Raw genomic sequence first — 23,522 nt, forward strand, 5'->3', positions numbered from 1 at the left:
GAATGGAGTATAGAACCTGCAAATGTGATTTGAATTCTCAACATATTAAGGTTGCTGTTTCTATCCCTGTACATCAAACGCTTTCGATGGCATTTTAACCCACAGGTGCCTTTCTCCTCTGTTCGTCAACCGATGGTCAATCAGATCAACAGCGAAGGGTCGTGACTCAACATAGATGGGCTGAGATGAAAGAGTTAAACAGCGAGGCCTACTTTGATCTCTCCCTCAGGTAACTCTTTCATACCCATCAATCTAGACTGGGAGTTGATGGCTGGGCTGCTCTGTCAGAAAAGGCTTGTTCAGACCTAGAACACCCCCCCCCCCCCCCCCCCCCCCCCCACTTCCCTCTTTGAAGGAACAGTGAGGTGAGGTGATACGTTCTGAATCCTCTGAACTAGCACGTTTTATTTGATTTGTATTTATTTATTGATTTAACCTTTTATTTAACAACAAATGGTGTTGATCCCAAGTACATAGAATGATAATCAGAGCTGTTAGTCATGCTTTTCGTGGGAGAGAATGTTTTAGACAGCTCTGGCTCTCACAAACCCAAAAATGGGTTTGTGAGAGCTTGTTCAAAAGACAAAGTACACACTTTGCTTCAAGCACACTATGTCAATTAAGAACGTAGTACGGGCCTACCCTAGTGAACATCGTGAAAGAAAAACAACAACTGACGTAGGTCAAGAATGCAGGAAGGGAAAACGAGAGGGCGTGGTTTTGAGGTTCAAAGATGGTATAAGTGAATGACTGAGCCTTTGATGTCTTCTGGCAACTAGACCTCAGACAGATCGACGTAGACAATCTGAGCACCACAGCCCTTTTAAACCTCTCTATCGTCCTGGCCCCGGTAGTCTCTCCCCCTCCAGTGACAAGCACTTTAATATGACAAGGTTAAACACCTGAAGCAGTTCAACAAAATGGCTGCTGCGGAGCAAGGGTTAGAGGTCAGGAGGGCAGCTTTTAACACTGTGCTCCTTGGCATTTCATTATGGCCGTTATGGACCTTTTATGGTCATGGGTCTAAGTGGTTTCACTTTTCATCTATGTGGGGAATATTTGATATTATAAAGTACACAAACACATATGCGCATATAATATTGAGCCATAACAACTATCAGAATTTCAATATTTGCTCTGTAGTAGATAATTAAGATGATGAGAACATTTTTGTAGTGCTTTTCTGATAGTTGCAAGACAGCAGATATCATTCCACCTGTTATTATAATTTTATTCACCATGGTTATATAACACAGTAGACACGATTGTATCGTGGTTTATCGTTTATGTTGACCAAAGTGACATTTGGTTCTTGAGTTCACAGTAACTTACCTTCCTGTAGCTTATCACACATACCATATAAGTGACAATGACATGACTACCATGCAGAAACCCTTTGGATATCAGTTTGACACGTTTCCTTGTCTCCTCGCCGGGCAACGATGTGTGTTATTCAATAGGCAGTAAGGACAGGCCGTGTGCTGTGGGGACTATTGTGTGGAACTTAACACTTGACGTAGCTGGGGTTTCTTGTCAGCAGCGGAACTTGATCCTGTTGGTTTGTTCCCAGTGAAGAGCTAAAATTAAGCAATAAGGCCCGAGGAGGTGTGGTATATGGCCAATATACCACAGCTATGGGCTGTTCTTGGATACAGCCCTAAACCGTGGTACACCATATATACAAAACTATGTGGACACCTCTTCAAATTAGTGGATTCAGCTATTTCAGCCATACCCGTTGCTGACAGTTGTATAAAATAGAGCACACCGCCATGCAATCTCCATAGACAAACATTGGCAGTAGAATGGCCTTGCTGAAGAGCTCGGTGACTTTCAATGTGGCACCGTCATAGGATGCCACCTTTCCAACAAGTCAGTTTGTCAAATTCTGTCCTGCTTTAGCTGCCCCGGTCAATTGTAAGTGCTGCTATTGTGAAGTGGAAATGTCTAGGAGCAACAACGGCTCAGCCGCGATGTGGTAGGCTACACAAGCTCACAGAACGGGACCGGCGAGTGCTGAAGCGCGTCTGACCTCAGTTGCAACACGCACTACCGAGTTCCAAACTGCCTCTGGAAGCAACGTCAGCACAAGAACTGTTCTTTGGGAGCTTCATGAAATGGGTTTCCATGGCCGAGCAGCCAACTTGACTGGCCTCAACTCCATCGAACACCTATGGGATGAATTGGAAAGCCGAATGTGAGCCAGGCCTAATCGCCCAACATCAGTGCCTGACCTCACTACTGTTCTTATGGCTGGATTTCAAGCAAGTCCCTGCAGCAATGTTCCAACATCTAGTGGAAAGCCTTCCCAGAAGAGTGGAGGCTGTTATAGCAGCAAAGGGGGGACCAACTCCATATTAATGCCCCATGACTCTGGAATGAAATGTTCGACGAGCAGGTGTCCATATACCTTATGTCATTTTGTGGATATTGGCCATATACCACAAACCCCTGAGGTGTCGTATTGCTAGAAACTTGTTACAAATGTAATTAGAACAGTAAACATACATTTTTTGTCATACCCATGGTATACGGTCTGATATACCACAGCTTTCAGCCAATCAGCACTCAGGGTTCGTACCACCCAGTTAATAAAGAGAGGGATTTGACCCTGGGGTAGGCAGTTAGTCTTCATATCACATTGACTCTAAACACACAGAAAGTAATACTGCATATAGCTACAGTAAGAAAGATTAAAACATGTAGAAGATCTTAAAGAGTTGTCTTGCTAGGCCACTGCATACATCGGTCTTAAACACAGGAAGTGGGAATTTCCAACGTAACTTGATTTAGCATAATTTCACATACTATAGTTCTGGATGGCTTGATAGAACTTCATGTATTTGAGGAACATAATTTTTTTTTTCTGCTGCTATCATCCATTGCCATAGCCAGCAGTCCTTGAGGTGAGACAGGTTGACTTGTCCTGTCCTTGTCATCCAGACAGATGTCTTCCTCCATCTTCAAAGACCCCATCACCACAGACGCTTAAACCAACGCTTATGGAACCCCTACTGTGCCCTGTGGACCACAAAGGGGGGACGGTCACATTACCAGTAGCTAGCTAGGTAACCTCAGAAGGATAATCCATGGACCTGGTAAACCGGTCTTAACAGAGCCTACTGTCTTTACCTGGCAACCTCAAGCCGCGCGGTATTGTCTGTTGATTGGGTCTGCACGTGTTCCCTCAGTCCAAGTCCCCTGGGCCATTCATCGTTCTCCAGCTGGAGTGTGTTCATCTCCGTCTGTTGTCTCAACTGCTCTGTAACGAGGATACAAACAAGGGAGAATGAAAAATGGGGAAAGTTATGAAAGACTGAGTGTTTTAGTGTACAGTATGCTCTGCTTGTGCTACCTAATAACAGTAGCTAAATACTGATATACTGGTATAAACCGCTATAATGATATATAACGATCAGTTAAAAACGGTCTGTTGTCCTCTTTGTTTGCCTTCTCATTGTCCTGGAGGACTGGGATTCTTCACATGTATCTTGTAGGCTGCGTAGATGCCTCCTCAATGTCTGTAAACAAACAGTTAACAGACATGCCACCCTTCCTGCTGGCGTGACCTCAGCTGAACCACTTTGCAACCTCAGAGTCACAGAGCCTGGATTGATTCTCAGTTTCTCAGACAGACACCCCACTGATCCAAGCCAGACACCCAGGCCACCACCTCTCCTCCTTATATTAAAACCTACCAGCCGCCACTGGCACGGGGCTGGATTTAAGATTTACAGTGGAAAAAGTGTTGAGCTGGTGTGTCTGGAATGTGTGTTGGATCTGGAGTTTTGCGAGGAGTGTGAGAAAACAACAGAGTGTTGTAAATACTGAGGGTAGTCCCAGCCCCAGATGTGATGCAGGCATCGAGAGAGATGGCTGCTGCAACCCAATCCAGTGCTAATGGTATCTCAATGGCAGTCCATCACCGCTCTCTCTCGCTTTCCAGCTCTTCCTCCTCTCTGTTTGGATTTACCAAGACAGACTTCTGACGCTCTGATTTATTACTTCTGATTCATAACTTGTCTTGATTTCACCTTTCTTTTGTATTTGTGGAGTTTATAAAGGCCCTATGATAACATGAAACAAATGACGTATTCTGAAAAATTTCAATTAATTTGCAATTCTCTGTAGCCTTATTTTACATAATTTAGGGTATTATCTCCCGGAAACCAGAGTATCTGTAGTGTGGCTATTCTATAATGCAATTAGTTATTTCATTATGGCTATTCAGTAGATTATAGATTTATTAGATTATGTGCATGCGTTTGTATATGTGCTTGTGTATTGTAGATGTTTGGCCTCTGCATGCCATTGTGCTTAACAGAATCCAGAAGGATATTTGGGTAGGCTATAAGCTGCGGGCCTTTACGCAGCCAATCAATTACAAATGTAAGTCCGTCAGTGGGGAGGTGCGTTGCTTAAGCGCTCTCCTCCCTCTGTTTTCTGGCAACAATTACTCCAATGATGAATTCAAAGGTTTGGCCAAAAACCAGACGCACATGTTTTTTCCCAGTCACGTAGAGCGGTATTCAGCCACTCGTCAGTCAGTTAGGTTTGTAGGCTAATTATAGGTCTATTTCCCCCTCTTTCTCTCGATGCAGGTGCTTGGTCGGGGGTCCTGCTGTTGGTAGCGAGCTCCGAACCGAATCCGTCATGTTGCTGTGCGTATAATCATGCCATGCTAGGTCTATTTGGTCCAGGCCGCATGAGTTAGTCGTTCATGAACAATGGAAGGTTGATTTATTCGACTTCAACAGGTTACATTATTCCTTTTGGTCATAAATCTCAATAATGTAAACGTTGAATCATTTAATTAATTAATTATAATATTCATTAATTTATTTTATTAATAATAGCTGGGTACGACTCCCTGATAAAATAAGACTAAATATTTTTAGATTTAGCCTTCTATATATATATATATATATATATATATATATATATATATATATATATATATATATATATATATATATATATACAAATACATACATTTAATATAGCATATTTCTGAAAGCTAAAATTAGCCTCTGCGTGTTCTGTGTATTTGTTTCTGTCTGGTTATGACTTTGTTTCTTTTTGAGATTATTTTCTGCATTTATTATTTTATCTAATGTTTCGTGTTGTATAAATGTAGATTTGTTATATTATACCTACAAAATAAAAACGCTGTATCAAATTAAGGGGGCAATAATTGCACTACTGGAACTACAATAAATCCTGAAATTATGTTTACATGTCTTTTCATTTGAACAGACATTTTACCTTAGTTTTGAGTGCACAAAAACTATATGAATATGTGCTTGCGTTCATAATACACAAGTTCTACTGGTTATTACACAAGTTATAGGCTACTATCCCACTGGGCACAGAAGTCAATTCAAAGTCTATTCCACGTTGGTTCAACATTTCATTGAAATTCCGTGGAAACAACGTTGATTCAACCAGTGTGTACCCAGTGGGATGTATACTTTTAAAGGAATACTTTTTATTAGTTGACCAATGTTTTCTTAAAATCATATATTTTCTCAAATAAATAAAAAGATTGTTTCCCATAGGCTTGGGCCACTTTTTCTTATTAGCCAAATAATAGTCCTTTCAATTGATGTGTCCAATGAGTCATACTGTAGGTTGTAGTAACATGATATGAGTATGTTAAGTGTTACTTATAAATGGCTTAGGACTTTGAATGGCTCTGTAAGAGAGAAAGAACAATGCACACCAAAGAGATTCATTGTTCACAGCCCTCAAACAGCCTCAGAGGAAAGACCTTAGAGATAGATAGAGGATTCTAAGGCCCAAAAGCCAGTTTTTGCATGGGCAGCGCCATTGGAGACTTTCACCATTTTGAAGTAGTTAACTTGGTGTGACTTCCTATGGGTTAAGGAAGGATGACATAATATTTTTTTTTTTTAAGTATTTTTACACACTGGAAAGGCGTAGTGAAATGTGTTGTTTTTGTGCCTTGCTCAAGGACACATCAACACATTTTTCACCATGTCGGCTCACGTATTCAAACCAGCGACATTTCGCTTACTGGCCCAATGCTCTAAATGCTAGGCTACCTGCCAACCAAACAGGTAATCAGGAGGGATCAGCCAATGAAAACATTCCACAACTGCAGGTGGCAGTAAATCGCCAACCTTGGCTTTATAACTGTTCAGACAACACACTATAGGTAGCAGTATGCATCCTTTCAGTTTTGTTTATTAACTCATTGACGTAGTAGAAGAAGAAAATGGACTACTTAAAAAATGGAGATGGTCTTAATGGCGCTGCCCATGCTCTCAGAGACACCATAATGGGACATATACATACAAATGTCTATGGGAAGGACCCGTCAGAAACAACATGGCTGCACTGCTGGAATGACAGTGATGGGCTAAGCACACAGACATTAGTGTTGTTCTCAGTCAAGTGGTGCCAGAAGGAGAGATTATGGCGTTCATCCTCTGCGGCATAAACTCTTCTTCTGTTTTGTTTTCTTTCCTTGGGCGAGAACATGAATGGAAAATAGCAAATCCACCTGTCTACAGTGGTATGTGCACTGTAACATGTACTGTACAGTATGTCAAATAGTCCAGTTCTGTGATAGACGTTCTGATATCCCTGCCTCAAGTATAACTACAAAAACACAATATTTATTACCTGTTAAAATGAAATCAAATATTTTACATAGATTTTCTATAATTGCAAATGTATTTTGGGTGCCATTTAACCATATGAGAATATACAAAAACACAAAAGCTTTTATTTTCCATCATTAATTAGCATTTCAACATCATGTGGAAAACGGATACAGGTGATGCGGATAATCTCCATTTTCTTTGTTGCTCTGATCGGATTCCATGCGTCCATGATGTTCTGTCAGGGGCAGTGGAGTGTCAGTCACTCTAACACCAACTAGGCCTCAGTCCTCTAACAGAGCCCTGCTTGTAAAACATGACGTGCCCACGGGGGAGATCACAGCATTGCATGAGAACGCGCACTTGATTTTGTAAATGGGCACTGCTGTCACTCTGTATCAGTGCAGCGTGATGGACGAAACGGACTGACACACACACCCATGCCCGTGCGCACCATGTGGGCTAGGAAGACGCCAGTGAGTCTGGGCCTTGCTCAGGAGTATTGTTATTAAAATGTTCCATTGCGTGTATTAAGACAGCCACAGCGAGGACACGTTCCAGTGCTATGACTGCAGGGCTCGCCTTTGTTCTTCTCCCCTAATGCAGACATAATTACAAGCCTTAAAGAGCGTCTACCTTTCCTTTTCTCTCTCTCACACGTCCGCCCCACACCCTGGCCCTCACCCTGCACGATTACGACAGACATTCAGATCAGGGTTTAGCCATTGATTGAACAACTACGTGCCTTATAATCAGCGAGGTACATGTCCATAGGCCTTTATTTTCTGTTTCTGCTCATTGGGCCTATTGATTCATTCATGTGTCAAGCTGTCAGTTTCATGTTCAGGAGTTCCATATTGGTTGTTCTCCTGTTTAGAGAATCCCGAGTCTAGGAGTAACACATAGGCTAGGAGTAGCACATAGTCTAGGAGTAGCACATGCTCATCTACCTAACGTGTACTGATCCCACAGTCTATCATTGTCTAGCTATTGTTTTAGTCGCAGGAAAACTCTTGCACTATTTTAATTAACAGATTGAACAGATACTGTAGATAATTTGCCATGTTGTTGCTCCATTTTAGTGATGCCACAGGTCATTCTCAGGTCAATTCACCAAGGTTTCCTATTCGGAGGCCTTGTGTGGAGCTATAGCAGTGCTCGGTAACAAAGCCCCATGAATTTCAGCTTTGCTGTAATTTTTCTGACTTTAATTTTTCTATGATTTAATTTGTGACTTTGTTCAGGCTGGTTGGCTGAAGGCTGTGTCAGAAGGAAAGGAGGAAACAAAGTCATTCCAGGCCTACCCCAGTGTTGGTGTACTCTACTCCAAGTAGGCCTAGGGAGGGATAGCACTGGGTAAGACATGGCCTAAATGAATGGGTCGTACACCAGCTTCACACTATATTTTACCAACACCCTTTGTTAACATTTTCACTATATTTAAGTTCAGGTACAGGCCAAATTTAAATTTTTTGTTTTGCTGTAATTAAAAAATATATACACCTCTCATCAACAGGGATTTAAAAAAAAACATTGATGAAGCATGTGTTGAAATTTTAACATTGTAAATCTCTCTCGGACAAGGTGACTTTTGTCAATATATTCGCCTGTATTTACCCCCCAAAAAGTATATGCTAATTAGCCACTCATGTGGCTATCATACAGAACTACAGTACACACGCCTGTCGCAAGCTTCACGTCAATCACCAGGGCCATGATGATCTGGACAAAACTACAGAATAGAGGCGAAGGTAAGGATCTCAGGATTAACCTTCTAATGTTAGCTAAATTTGTTCATGAATAAATGGGCTAATTTTGTTTGATTTGACAATTCTGTGAACTGTCTTGGGCAAGTTTAGAAATGTACACAATACCTGTTACCTAGCTCAGTCGTTCCCAAACTGTGGTGCGAGGGGTTGGCAGGGGGGCCTTGGGGAACTCAGTCCGGGTTTAAACTCGCTCTTGAAAGTTGTAATAGTAGAATGCACAAGGTGCAATTTCGGGAATTGGGTAGTGCATCGTCAGTTCATTGCATACCTTAAAGAGCTATTTATAACTTGTCAGAAATGTCTAGATCAACTAGCCCATGTCAGCTAACGTTTTTTTATTTTATTTTTGCCCATAGATATTGTTGTCATTTTTTAGTCACTCAAATATCACATGAATACACATTAGACATGGCAATATGTATAGAATTGCAAGAAAATGTACTTTAAAACAGCAACATTTCCTTTGTACTCGATGACAAAATGTGTTGAACTGCAAGATATAAGCTTTAAACCTGAAAGAAAAACTGAACAATTTGTGTCATGAACAGTGCTTGACCCCCTAGAATTAGGGGTTAAATTAGTTGGTATTCACACATTTGTTTTTGAGGTAGAATTGCTGTCATGTTATTGATTCCACATTACAAACCTTATTTGCTCCTTCTCTCTTCCAGAACCAATGGGTGTGCCGAGTCTTATCACCTCTCAACTAGGTAAGCTGTTTCAACCTGGAACACTATTCTCCTGCTTTGGTCTGTTTCAATCATTGCAAGAAGTCCTGAAGATCAGAAGTGTGTGAAGGGTTTTGTCCCAGTCCAGCTCTAACACATGACTTAAATAATCAACTTAATGAATCACAATGATAGGCTATGATTTGTTATCAGGTATGAGCTGGGCTGGAACAAAAGCTTAAACACACTCCTGACATTCAGATCTGGATCTAGGGGAGTATTAGATTGTATTGACATACAATGCATGCTCCACTCTCAAGTTGAAATTGAACTTGTTCAAGGTGGCGGCTGCTAAGAAGAAGGGAGCAACAGGCCAGAAGACTGCAGCCAAGGCAGCACTGGTCCACACCTTCCCTGTCTGTCGGGTCAGTGAGTAGTATTGATTGGCACTGTATGTGCCTTTAGACTATTGTACTGGCCTGTGTGGTACAGTCTTTCATATGTGTAGTAGTTTGTTGCATTGTATTGCTTAGCGTATTAATTGTGTCAACTTTAAATGTAATCTAAGCCACAGGTTGATCATGTCCTCCATTGACCTTTATAGATGCAGACCCCAAAGATATTCAAGCAGCATTTGAGAGCAAGCATCCCAAGTCTCCAATGGTCGTTTTACTGGTTGATGTGCAGGCCTACAGCTGCGGTAAGACTCATTCGCACACAGTATGGTGTAAACCACCATGCTGTCAGCAAAATGCTGTCCTCACTGTTTAAATTGTATTGTGTATGTCTCAATGCTCTGATCACTCATCGTCTTTGATGTTGGGATTCTCAGACACACGATGACCACGATTTGAATGCTGCAACTGAGACGGAATGACGTCGAGGGACACATGCTGAAACCCTGAGTATGACTGGACATGGGAGGGCCAGATATTTGTGACAACGATCTAAAATGGGTGCAGAAGCACACCAGAACCCTATTTTATGTTTATGTTATGACCAACCACCCCTTTAGCTACCCCTTATTCCACACCAGGGGCGCACTGGAGACGGGGGGGCGGACATCCCCCCCACACACATTCTGAAATTGCATTTTGCCCCCCCAGTTTTATAATTGGAATGGGATACAAAATGTATGTGTTACACATCTTATCTCTATAAAGCCACCCTACCCTCATCCATTTTCCATATGCTACGTTTCCTTCCGTTGTTCTTCTCCTGATTTGATAACATCTAGACTCAGTTACACGCTCCTAAGTGTTGTGGTGTGCTGTTTTTGCTACCTTTTTTTCCACCTGTGTAGTGCTGTCCTCCTGCTTATTCTGGGGTTCAGACTGTATGCAGCGGTAAATGTGCTGCTTATAATTGGCAGCAGCAACTTGGACCTAAATTGACAAGAAGGGTGTTGATATAGCTGCATATAGGCATGGCCTCCTTGTTTAAAATCTGCTAAGTGTGCATTTCTGTTTCTCATTCTTCTGGAGTTGACCCAGTATTTTGTATTAAACCTACCTTACGCATCCAGTTGATTGTCCACTTGTAACTCACACACCAAAAATCACGATATGCTGTTTTACATGTGTTATTTGTGCTGGTCTAATTCATGTCATGGAAAAGCAGAAGAATCTGTGCTCTCTTAGATAGTCGGCTAATAATAGTTAATATGATGCTCTTTGATATCCCAGGTTTGTGGCATTGACGAAGAAATTGTTTCATCTTTACTTCAAGTCAGATGTTTATGTTAATGTCTATTAGATTTGAAAATAAAAGAGAGCCACACACTTTAGGAGCTCAGATGCAAAAATGTAATTACCAACGTTTCGACAGCCAAGCTGTCTTCATCAGGGTAGCTCATCTTCATCAGGGTATTAGATTTAAAATATTTATTTAAAACAATGCAATTGTTGGAGTTCGTGTGTTTGATGTGATTGATGGATGACTAGGTTCATTCTTGTCAAATAAATATTCTTATTAATTTATGAATAAGGAGACATTCTTCAATGAGTTCATCTCTGGCTTTGAATCTGCAGCAGAACAAGTTGCTGATTAAATAGGTTTAATACAGCAATGCATTCTGACACCATGAATTGAAATAGATTTCACCTCTTTCCTATAGTTGGCAGAAATGGTATAGGATTAAATATTAGACCTCCACTGGCTGAAGGAGAAGAGAATCTGATAAAATACGGGCATGTTGCTAATATCATCTATGTAGGTAGCTAGTTACCCAGCTAGCTTCTTTGCAGAAAACTAGACTATTCATTGTAAATATCTGACTGATACAGGTATTCTGTACAATACACAAAACCAAATAGATAAATAAGCCAACAAATATGAGTTAAATTAAATTAAATATGGAACAGTACATTCAAATGTTTAAAATATGTTTTGTTTTGGATCAAGGCAACTAGTAGCTAGCTAGCTGACAGCAAATGTGTCATGTGGGAGCTTGCAAGGATTTGTAGTCTTGCATGATGTCTACTTTGATGCTAATTAGCATTTTCGAGGTTGAGAGTAAATAGAGCTGACTATATTGATAAAGTTCACCTTGCCCGGGAAAGCCTACACAAAACACAGACCTTGTTTGAAGTGGTTCTAAAATTACCTATAGGAAAAATGAATGGTGACAAAACGATTGGAACCATTTCCATGTTTGACTGCTAGATTGTATGAGCATTATGACAACAACACTGTGGTACTCTATTAGTCTATGTCATGTTTGGTAATATGTTAGATATGTTGTGTATGTTTGTTATAGCAATGTTGAGATCACACAAAAATGTTTACAGACAGACATCATTATTTTATTCCTTAATATAGTATTGGGGCCAAGCAAAGAAAAAAGACAACAAATCATGTATGTCTACTTAGATCATTATTTTATTTTTTGATTGCGTGACAATAGGCTACTTAAAGAATCTGGACATATTGAGAATAAAGTAGAAAAGTTATATAGAGAAAGTCAGAATTTCCCAAATAAAGTCAAAATTTTGAGAATAAAGTCGGTTATATTTCAAGATTCAAGTAGGAAACGTTGGTTGATTGCTTGCATCCCTGGCTGCATTATATGACCTGGCTCTAGTAAGAAGGACATCTTTGCTCTTTTAACACAAAATAACCATATTATTTATTATAAGTATTAGTATGAAGATGTTATGCTGCAGATTGGGTCTTTTCAGGAGGGACCACACAGACTTGGATGACGTTTTGGCGTTTGTGCAAAGTGAAATCAACACTAAAGTACGAAATACATATTAGGAACTTAATCATTCCTACTCTTCAGACCTCACCCCTCCCCTAGTCAAGTATCAGACCTGCGCTAGTCAAGTATCACTACTCCTTTTCAACCATCACCCATCCCTTAGTCAAGTACAACATTGTAATGGGGTTAGCCCAGATCCAGGAAGTGAAGTGGTTGTGTTTACATGTGGCGAGTTGAGTGCCAATGACATCCATATTAACTAACAACAGTGTCATTGAAATGAATGTAATCATAGCTAATTATGACGATGACCATTCATAATTGCCAGCTACATTTTCCCAGTCTTGTACCTCCACGTGTTGTTGTTATTGTTGTTGTCGGCTCTTAGCATGCATTTCGGCCAATGGAGAAGCTCATTATTGTGAATAAATTAGTGCAAGGGTGGGCGGTGAGAAGGATAACTGACGCTTGATGAGAGCAGGCATGATAACTGACCAATGCAGAAGTGAGGAGGGTTGAAGAGGAGGGGTGCTAACTGACCAATGTAGGGGTGAGGAGGTTTGAAGAGGAGTGGTGACGCTTGACTAGTGCAGGATAATGCTTGAGGGGGTGAGGTCTGAAGGGAAGGAATGACCGAATCCTAACATGTATCCCGTACATATATGCACTGTGCTCCGTACTGATTTCAGCTGTCGCATGGCATTATGGATGAGAAAAATATCCTGCTGTACGCTACTAAAAATCTAAAAAGTTTTTGACTTTATTCTCGAAATATTATTTCTACTTCATTCTCGGAATTGAATTTCGATTTTATTCTGGAAATATTGCGACTTTCTACTGGAAATGTAGTAACTTTCGAAATTTAATTTTGACTTTATTTTCAGAAATGAATAAAGGAGACACCCTTTATTTTGGAAGTATTTTGAGTTTTTGAAATACTACAGTGCAAAACCCCTCAAAAAAGTCGAAGTACCACACAGCACGTTTTTTTCCCTTCTCTTCACCTGGCACTTAAAGGCTACTCTTCCATACTAATAACTTATGAAAGTAATTCCATAATAATGTCAACATTATACAAAATAACCTATAAGCTTCTTTCCAATGGATTTCAGTGTTGGCTCAGTAAAGGGTAGGATAATCTTGGCACTTGATAAAAGGGTGCAAAACGTATCCTTAATGACACACTCTCATTAACAGCGTTAACAACGGTTAGCAGTGGTTAGCAGCGAGTGGGCCTTTACCTTGTAGGCAACATAGGCCTACTGAGCCAAACGGTTTTTATGATGGTTAATATCTAGGCCTAATGATGAAATTTGTGCATGCATCACGGTGCTGTCAAGTTGCGAGCTTTGCTGTGAGAGATGACAGAGGGACGTTCTGGGATATTTTATTCTTCCGCCACCATGATGCTATCATGCTGACAACATTATGAATAGGAGGACAAAACATAGCCTATAGGTAAATCTAGCCTATGGATAGTAGGTAACTAGGCGATTTTCAATGTCACCTTGATGTGCATGAAAGGCTTTGCTAATACATAACTTGGTTTTCAAACTTTAACTGGCGCCACGGTGAGAATTCCAGCGGACTGACATATTCAAAGAGCTGTCAAACTGCTGAGATGGGATTAAGAAGATGGTTTGCCTAGGGGGCAGGTAAATTCACCAGGATCAGATATTTATATCGTTCATTCGATTGAGTTTGAATTGGTCGTTCTTATTGGAATTATATCCTTTAAAAAAAAACAGGTATTGGCCTCTTAGGATAACATTTCCATGACTGAATATTATAGTTATAACGTTTATTATTAGGGGTTATTTATAGCCAACTGTTGGTTATAATTTCGTAAAATACAGGATAACGAACCATACCGTGAAATATGGTTGATAACGCATGTGCCATTTTATATTATTAAGATCAACAATGCACCTGCCATGTTTTCATTAACATGTTATAACTGTCTATACTTTTTTTTTTTAAATAGCCCATGGTTTAGGTTTATAATTTGACTGCCAGAAAGTTTTTTTAAATTTAATGTCTATAGCCTACATGGAAAATGCCAATTCCCATTGCAGGCCTGTAATGTCAAAATAAAAAAAACAAATAGCCTATATCTGCATCTACTCGAATGAGAGTAAAATATAAATATCCCTAGGCCTATACTACTCGTTGTTTTTGGTGTTTTTGGTGTTGCAGTTTGCGGGCTTTACGCCTATTGGCAACAAGTGACCCCTCAAACCCAAAATCCCTGCTTGTCTCAGGGCCCGCATGCACCAACTTCAGTAGGTGTCCATTTTCAATTATACTTCTAAAACTTTGTGCTGTTTATGCATTGAACAGTTTTGGAAGCCTAATCTAAACCAATCGTATACCAAAGAATGGCTAATTACACATAATTTTACATAGGAGGTCACCTAATTGATTTGAAAAACATATATTATTGCAAACCATTTTTCATTAAAACTATGCGATTAATGAATAGCATTTCCACTTTGAGTTTATATGGAACGGACCTTTTACGGTAAAAATGGTTCTAAATGCCATTAGGCTATATTTAAATTATTCATTAAATACAATTCTGAACTTTCTGTTTAAAATAAGTTGTTTATTATGTTATGTAAATCAAGCCACGCACAGTGCATAAAATATTGTTTATCAAATCGTTTAAGTGACATTACATCCGTAGCTGAAGGAGTGCATTCAAAAACATATGTTAATGAACTTAATTAGTTTTTCCCGCATGCTCGAGTGACATCGTAGGTGCTCCAGACCAATCAGAGCGCGCGCTGGTGGAAGGTAGTGGGTTTGAGGCACACCGGGTCTACATGCAGGAGGTGTCTGGAGAATATTGTGAGGTGTAACCTACAAATGATGTGAAGAAGGATTGCCTTTTATTTCGTTTTTATTTCGTTTCACAGAGCCCTGGATATACATTTTCTTCGTTTGGAATACCTTTTTTAATACAGTCAATGTTATTGACTTGATTTTGGATCCAGTTAAACTTTTCTTCGTTATCCGACATTGCTCAATGCATTCCTCTTTAGACCGACGGTTTTATGGACTTCTGTATTAGCTAATGATGTCTATGGGTTTCATGCCTGATCGTTTGAATGCTTCAGACCCCTCCAAATCTGCATTTTTAGAGTTTGGGTACGAGCACCCTGCGCACCAGCAGCATTCACAAGGAATCTCTCACATCTACCCCGTTAATGGCTTACATTCTGCCGGACATTCTCAACACGGTAGTCCCTTCTCTCCCAGCGCGTCCTCCTATGGCCGCTCCCTGGGCTACGCCTACCCCAGCGCGGTGAACACTCATCCCCCAAGTGCCTACATGCCCTACCAGCACAACAATCACAGTTTGGCGCACTCCAGATTAGAGGAGACAGGTACGTGTAACATCAATATCTGCTTGTTCGTCATAGGCCTATAACATGTTTTGTCTACAACGCCAGTGTGCAAATGCTGCGCGTGCAATTTTCCGGTTAACGGTAAAAGGAGTATGCATTGTATGGAACTGTTCTTTAAAATGTAATGAAATTGTAGGCTGCATATTTTCAGACAATTCTTTGTAGGCTATGGTAGGCCTATAGCCTATAGCCTACTGCAGATGTAGGTCCTACGTACATTATAAAGCTGTGAGTCTGTACATATTTGAAGTTTACAAAAATGGCAGACTGTCCTAATCAAAGTTGGGTTAAAAGGCAATACATTAAAAAAGCTATTTACAGTCAATGTTACGGTAATCAAAATGTTTTCGAAATTTAAATGCATTTCAGGCATTTGGGGTTGTCTTTAGGCCTACTACTAATGTTCCATAATGAACACAGATGGTGTCATTAATTTTATTGACCATAATTTTCTGCGGGTTAGCCCGATTATGCATGAGTAGCCTAGCTCAGAAACAGACGTTCGTTTTTACTTACATTATTAGTCCAGATTAACAAAACAATTCCCGAAAAAAATAACCCTTTCATCTATGCCCAGCACTATGGGGTTGGTCTTTATTTAACACTTTAAAACAATTTATTCTATGTCAGTGGCCTTTGAAGTTTATATTTGTGTTGACTGTATATTGTTAAACGCTGGCGTTTTCATTAAATAGCCAATCTGACATTTGGGAATGCAGCCAGAATTCCAGGCCGTGAATGTCTATGTTGATAGAAATTGTGTGCAGCGAATAGGCTTAGAACAAAATATAACAATATATTACATTCAATCTATTCTGAAACCACATAGGCTTCCTGAAGTGCAGGTGGGCCTTTATATATTACCCAGAGATAGGCCTTATCATGAAGTTGTTTGTAAGGCTATAGGCAATGGGTTTGGCTAGGCCTACATTTGAAATTGACCATTTCAGACTAGACTAGCCTATATAAACAAACATCCGAGTCCCAGGGATATAAATATATGTCTTCCTCGTTATATGTTTGAAATATAGCCTATATCTAATTTTATGATTATACGAGTTGGCTTTCTGTCGCAGTCGAAAGGAAGTTCAAGCGTGCGATAACAACTCTCCTGTAAATCGTTTCTTCTGCGCTGATGTAAAGTGGAAAGTTGTAAATCAAAGTGAGTAGGCTACGTCAGACTAGGTCCTACTAGGCTACTCTTCAGTGCAGCTAGACTGAAATTCTCTTTTCTATCCACAGACCATGAGAAGTCTACAGTGATTGAGAACGGGGAAATTCGCCTGAATGGTAAAGGAAAGAAAATACGCAAACCTCGGACCATCTACTCCAGTCTGCAGCTACAGGCGCTTCACCAGAGGTTTCAGCAGACACAATACCTGGCCTTACCCGAGCGCGCGGATTTGGCGGCAAAATTAGGGCTGACCCAAACACAGGTGGGCTAAATTAAACGCCGTAGTCAACATCAAGAGTAGGACATTTGCTTTTAAAACTGTATCTTATTTCAGTAGGCTAATTACCAAATTAGAATAAATTTGTTTTGCAGTGTTTTATTTCCAGGCCATCCTTACCTTCAGGCCTTGTGTTTTTATTTGTGTTTTATTTAACCTTTATTTAATATGGAAAGTCAGTTAAGAACAAATTCTTATTTACAATAACAGCCTGCCAAAAGGCAAAAGACCTCCTGCGGGGACGGGGGCTGGGATAAAAAACAAACCCATAAATATAGGACAAAACACACATCACGTCAAGAGAGACAACACAATAGTACATAAAGAGATAGCATGGTAGCAACACAACATGGTAGCAGCACAAAACATGGTACAAACATTATTGGGCACAGACAACAGCACAATGGGCAAGAAGGTAGAGACCACAATACATCACACAAAGCAGCCACAACTGTCAGTAAGAGTGTCCATGATTGAGTCTTTGAATGAAGAGATTGAGATAAAACTGTCCCGTTTGAGTGTTTGTTGCAGCTCGTTCCAGTCGCTAGCTGCAACGAACTGAAAAGAGGAGCGACCCAGGGATATGTGTGCTTTGGGGACCTTTAACAGAATGTGACTGGCAGAACGGGTGTTGTATGTTGAGGATGAGAACTGCAGTAGATATCTCAGATAGGGGGGAGTGAGGCCTAAGAGGGTTTTATAAAAAGCATCAACCAGTGAGTCTTGCGACGGGTATACAGAGATGACAAGTTTACAGAAGAGTAAAGAGTGCAGTGATGTGTCCTATAAGGAGCATTGGTGACAAATCTGGTGGCCGAATGGCAAAGAACATCTAGCCCCTCGAGAGCACCCTTACCTGCTGATCTATAAATTATGGCTTCAGCCTAATCTACATTTTATTAAGTAGGCCTAACAAACCAAATGTTTTTTAACAATTAAAGTGCAGTGCCGACAAGCTATAGGTACCAAACACCTTACAAATTGTTTTTAAATAAAACATGTATTTGTTTAACTTTTTCCTTATTAATTTCAATCTTGGAATATCCATTGTTCAAATTTGCTTCAAATAAAATCAAAGATCTAAAACCCTCACATACTTTAACTATGCTGCGAGGCTAGACTATACGTACATTTGTGCACATATTCAATTAATATCCTTGTTGACAGAAGTGACAGAGAATTAAATAGTATGCAAAGCTGTCTAAAATCATTATGACAAAATGATTCAGAAATGTTGACATTAAACCTTACAGACAGGTTAACTTTTGAAAATTTAACACTAATACTTCCACAAGTTCATGTTTGTGGTTGATTGAAAAAAAAAACACAAAACAACCTTTCCCCATGGTTGAATGGGGATGGGGGTTTAGATGGATCACGGATCTGTGAGTATTATTGCGGCTTTCTCCACTGCAAGACCAAATTAAACGGCTAATTGGAGAGCTTTGCTACGTCAATCTCTTAATGCAGCTTTATTCTCTACACATATTCCTAGTCTTATATTACCATTGTGGCTAAAACCTTCCATGAGAGCTGTCTGTGGCTTTTAGCAAACATAACTCAAATTGCAATATTGCGTCTACAAATTGGTCTCATAGAGTAACAGCACGACAGAAATACATTTTGCCACTCTAAAGTATAGGCCTGTGTGTTGCCTTTCTAAACAACAGTGTCTCGCAATGTTTTCATACAATTACCACCAATATTTTCTTTAAACTAATGTTAAAACACACTTACATACATTTCCGCAGAAATGCATGTACAGTAGGACAATGAGGGCAGTGGGCACATACACACACGGACATTTGTTGGCATTATTCATTTATGTCAGGTGAAATTATGACATCTAAGGAGGAAGTCATGGCAACCATTTCCCTTGGATCGGTAAACATAATGGAAGGCACATAAAACAGGTGGTGAGCATAATGTTTTCCGTCCAACATCTCACCATGCACATCTGTCTCTTATGGAATCAATCTTCAAGCCTTAAAACATTGTTTTGCTCAATATATTTTATAGGCCAATCTTCTCTTCCAGATCTAAATCAATAGCGTTTATATGTAAAAAAAAAGAAAAGAAAAAAAGATAGGCAATCCCAGGTTGGCTGAATTAAGCTGTCATTCAAAATCTCTGAAACACACCATCCTATCTGGGTCTGATTTGGATTTGTGTCCTGTTGCCATGTTTGCGAATGGTTTGACCACCTCGGGCTCTGTGGCTTTTTATTAATATTTTATACCGTCGTAAAATCGATCAAAATCGCATGTTGTTCTGACTCAGCACAATAAATAGAAATGCAACTGACGTCCCTCCTTTTTACAGTGCTGTATTAAAGCTCTTCAGTGGCTTTTTCAATTTACTATATTTTTAGCATGGGATTGTTGTTGTCAGACTCATCCATCATTGGCCTCATAAAATGTTGAACAATGAGGGTGCTGGCATTTAATGAACTAGTGAAGTGTCGCTCATCCATTTAGCTGAATTGCAAAATGTGTTCAAATTATAAGACGTTTCAAGAACGAATGCCATCTTGAAACCGGGCCATTTTCCTTTCAAGTTATTATGGCCCAAATGTCAATGTAATTTCGAAGTGATAAAATGTGAATATAAATATAACAAGTGCCCTTCAAATGAAAATACTTTCTATTGTGAAGGGAATTGTTTAATGATTGCGGTGGTGGTGGCAGTGAAGTGTGATGGCGTAGGCTGTAAAGTGCGGCTTCGCCCTCATATTTTATTTTTTCTCATTTTAGGTGAAAATATGGTTTCAAAACAAGCGCTCGAAATATAAGAAAATAATGAAGCACGGCAGCGGACCGGAGGGTGAACATCTCCACAGTACGTCATCTATCTCTCCCTGTTCACCCGGCATGCCCCAACTTTGGGAGGTGTCAATGGCAAACAAAGGGACCCCTATGCACCCCAACAATTACATGAACAATTTTGGCCACTGGTACCCAAATCATCACCAGGATCCTATGTGCAGACCTCAAATGTTATGAGCGAACCATCTTAACACATTGCTCGGTGCTGTAAAACACACACAGCCATTTAGAACATTTTAAAGGCCTAAAGGCCTATAGGCTGCCTATACCCAAACGCAAACGTGTTTCGTCTATCAAGTTTGAATTGTGTGGTAAATGGAAATTGTATTTTTTTTTATTTTATTGCAGTGTATGTTTTTGGATGAAGATTTGTTATGTAGGCCTATGGTTATTTCGGATGTGTCCACTTTACGCACTGTTCTTTAGATTGGAACGGATTTGGTGAGAATTGTGCTGGCAGGTGGAAACATGCGTATGATTTGATGCAGGGTACATGCACCTGAATATGTGTGTCGACTGGTTATGGCCGTTTTATTGATGTGATTAACAGGAGTGCCCCAGTCCACGTTTGGATCGCTAGTCTCAGAAATTATGAACTCATTATGCATAATAAATGTCAGATTTGTTTGATAAAAACTGTATTGATTCACCGCGTCAATTTTTCTGAAGGTGTCAATAGTTTCTGATCATTTTAAAGTGCTTTGTGTGACATATATAGCCTGTTTGCAATACACCTCAAATGAAACGATGTATGGTGAAAATCTTATAATGCAAACCTATGAAAATATGTAATTTAGTCAAATGCACGAGTATAATCACTACGATATTACAGTTATTATAAAACCGCAGGCCAAGGTGGAGTAATAGCAAACTAAATAGCATACTAATACTAAATAGTTTACTTCTGCCGTGACATTGTCTTGGCAACGCCGTGACCAGGAGTTGAACTGAGGTTGCTGTGGTCACAAAGCAAAGTACTAACCACTATACGATCACCGCGATCTACCAGGGCTGGTACGTCTGCAGGAGATAGTGGGCTTTTAACTCCAGCCTGCAGTGACGTGGACAAGCATGTAAATAACAGCAGCTGTTCGAGTCAAGTTGGAATGATTCTGTCTTGATATTCTATCGAAAATCTACTCTTTGCATAGTAGCATATCTTTCTTAACACTATAGAACCCAAAATGTCTTCATTTAGTAGAGTATTCGAAATACATTATGATTACACGCGTGGTTAGGCCCATAGGCCTACCCGTCAATAACGATATAAGGGCTAGACTTCTTTCAGATTAGTTACGCCTACAATATTGGAAGCCATATTCAATATTGGAAGCCAAGTTCAGTATAATGTATTATGTTCGATTTTTATTTTATTGACATTATGAATATGACAAGAGCCGTGGAATTGGTCTTTAATCTGAATTGCACATTGACTATCAACAATTCGAATATCAAATATTCGTTTTTAAACGTCATAAATTCATAATTGTGTTTCTTATTAATGTAGATTATGCTTGTTTTGCTTGCACGGAATTTAAAATGCTAGCCCCTCTCGGTACAATTAAGGAGGTCAAAGCTTTACTCTCAGAACATCTGGATGAGTGTGAAATCGTCAGTGCCTCGTTGAATGGTAATTTCGACAGTGCTTGTTGAAGAAAGCTTTCATTCGTGCGGGATAATTACCAGCTATTCAAAGTCTACAAAATAGCTCCCTTCATAAGTGGAAGAAAGGACGAAAGTCCACGACGAGAAATAGGCCTTGTCCTAGAGTGGGGACATGGAACATTTACCACCATTGGTACGAGACAGGTGTTCGGCTATACCAGCAGGACCGTGCTAACATGTCACAGTACATGTTTTCTTAATTGATTATGAATAGTAATTAGCCGACATAGTCATGACACCAGTAAATACAACTTTTCCAATAAGGTGAGGACATTTTCACGTAGCCTACGAGAAAATAGACAATTGAAGCATGTTCATTCAATTACAATGGAGGGGGAATCTTTTTCTGCATATTTTTGTTTACACCGTGAAATTATAAGAGAACCCTTCCGGTTTTGCAAGGGACGTACACGGATATTAGGTTTTCCTCACTTTTTCCCCCTCACTTTTTGCCCTGTTTGCCTTTTTGTATAACAAAAGAAGACGTATTGAGTAGACGGGAGCAGGCATTGCCACATTTCTAACGGAAGTTTCCCCCCTCTGCCTCTCTCTGGTTAAATCCAGGAAGAAAACTGTCTTTGTCATAATAAAATGATAAAATAGTGCATCATTCTATCACGAAGCAATGGCTGATTAATAGTACTTTGTACTGATTTGTACATTCTGGCGTTTAAACTGTTTAAACATCGGGAACAAGCTATTTATATTGATTCAAACAGGAGCGAACTGATGTTAATTCAGTATGGTGCAGATTGCGTCATGGTGAGCTTGATTAATGATATCGAATGCATACGTTTTGGAAGCAAATAAGTATTTTTGTTATTTTTCACTCATCACCTCTTGTTTTCAGGGTCTTGTCAAAAATAACGTCAGTAAAACGTCAGTAAAATCCATCATGAACATTTTAATTTAATTGTAGCGTAAAAATGTAAGATTACTTGAATTAATAATGGCATTCAGGGTTGTTTTTATTATAACGCTATCATATGGTGGTTGTTTTTCAGCGTTCTTTTGTTATTGATAGGTATAAGATAAAATAGCTTGTCGAGTCTCTTTGAATGTGATGTCATTTTGGGGCCAAGGCAACGATGACCTTCTGTGACCTTGTTCAGTTCACAGAACACGGCATACTTGAATCATCCTTTAAAGGTTATATGTAAATTAACAATATTGCTCAATTATTAATACAACATTTGATTAAATACAACACGATTTTTTTTCAGAGATTTTTATGAATACCTTTTGAATAACCTTTGTTTTTAGTCTTAAACTTCATTTTCCTTAATTGTAAGATTTTAATTTTAGCACTATTGGAATCCAATGCTTGATTATAGTTCGTTTTGAACAAACAATATGGAAATATAGAAATATAATAACACAGGATGAAACACTGACTTGCTGTTAATTTCCTCAAACTCATACCACCACTGCCTCAGCGATTATTATAGACATAGACTTACCTTTCACAGGGGTCTCCCGATGCCATACAGTAGAAAAAGGGTGAAAAAACAAATAGCCTTATGTTCCCCCTCCTGCAACAAGAGGAAGAGAACTATTGTGTTTCATTGAAATTTCCTCGCCCTGCATTCTTTCTTTATACACACCCCACTTTCCCTTTATCCGTGTGCCCTGGGTAGAAGAAGAGGAGGCAAGTGTTGCTGAATGAAGTGACGGGGCACCAGACAAAATTATAGGCAATTTCACATCTCAAGATTAGAATAATGGGTGCTCAAATTGGACAGACAGAGTAGGGCCTTTCAAACAGGGCAATTATCAGGCAGATTCAAGGGAGACTCAAAAGACTGTTCATGCGAATGACATTGTAGGTTACAGAAGGGGAAGGGAGAGTGGGAGATGGGTGATGATATGGATAAAATAAGTTATAATGGATCAAAGGCCTGGCTGG

The 23,522-nt window shown here is 39.7% G+C and overlaps 1 protein-coding gene and 1 long non-coding RNA gene across 2 annotated transcripts; one reads left to right on the top strand and one right to left on the bottom strand.

Annotated features, from left to right (window-relative positions):
* Window positions 1-2,446: 2,446 nt before the first annotated feature.
* On the bottom strand, window positions 2,447-23,248 carry LOC110491545. The gene is made up of 3 exons (XR_002468846.2): window positions 23,077-23,248; window positions 3,133-3,262; window positions 2,447-3,021 (listed from the first exon to the last, which is right to left on the bottom strand). It is a non-coding gene; the product is annotated as an uncharacterized LOC110491545 (long non-coding RNA).
* Window positions 15,040-20,587, top strand: LOC110491544 (homeobox protein Dlx4b-like). Its single transcript, XM_021565077.2, has 3 exons — window positions 15,040-15,654; window positions 16,918-17,111; window positions 19,880-20,587. Exons 1-3 carry the CDS (start codon window positions 15,342-15,344, stop codon window positions 20,126-20,128), a joined length of 756 nt encoding a protein of 251 aa, XP_021420752.1. The 5' UTR covers window positions 15,040-15,341; the 3' UTR covers window positions 20,129-20,587.
* Window positions 23,249-23,522: the final 274 nt, after the last annotated feature.

Source organism: Oncorhynchus mykiss, chromosome 16 (assembly GCF_013265735.2).
Source record: "Oncorhynchus mykiss isolate Arlee chromosome 16, USDA_OmykA_1.1, whole genome shotgun sequence".
Classification (NCBI taxonomy): Eukaryota; Metazoa; Chordata; class Actinopteri; order Salmoniformes; family Salmonidae; genus Oncorhynchus; species Oncorhynchus mykiss.

Coding starts and splice junctions, on each gene's coding strand:
- LOC110491544 (XM_021565077.2), top strand. CDS start 15,342: ATGATGTCTATGGGTTTCATGCCTGATCGTTTGAATGCTTCAGACCCC. Junction 15,655..16,917: donor CTCCAGATTAGAGGAGACAG/GTACGTGTAACA, acceptor TTCTATCCACAG/ACCATGAGAAGTCTACAGTG. Junction 17,112..19,879: donor TAGGGCTGACCCAAACACAG/GTGGGCTAAATT, acceptor TTCTCATTTTAG/GTGAAAATATGGTTTCAAAA.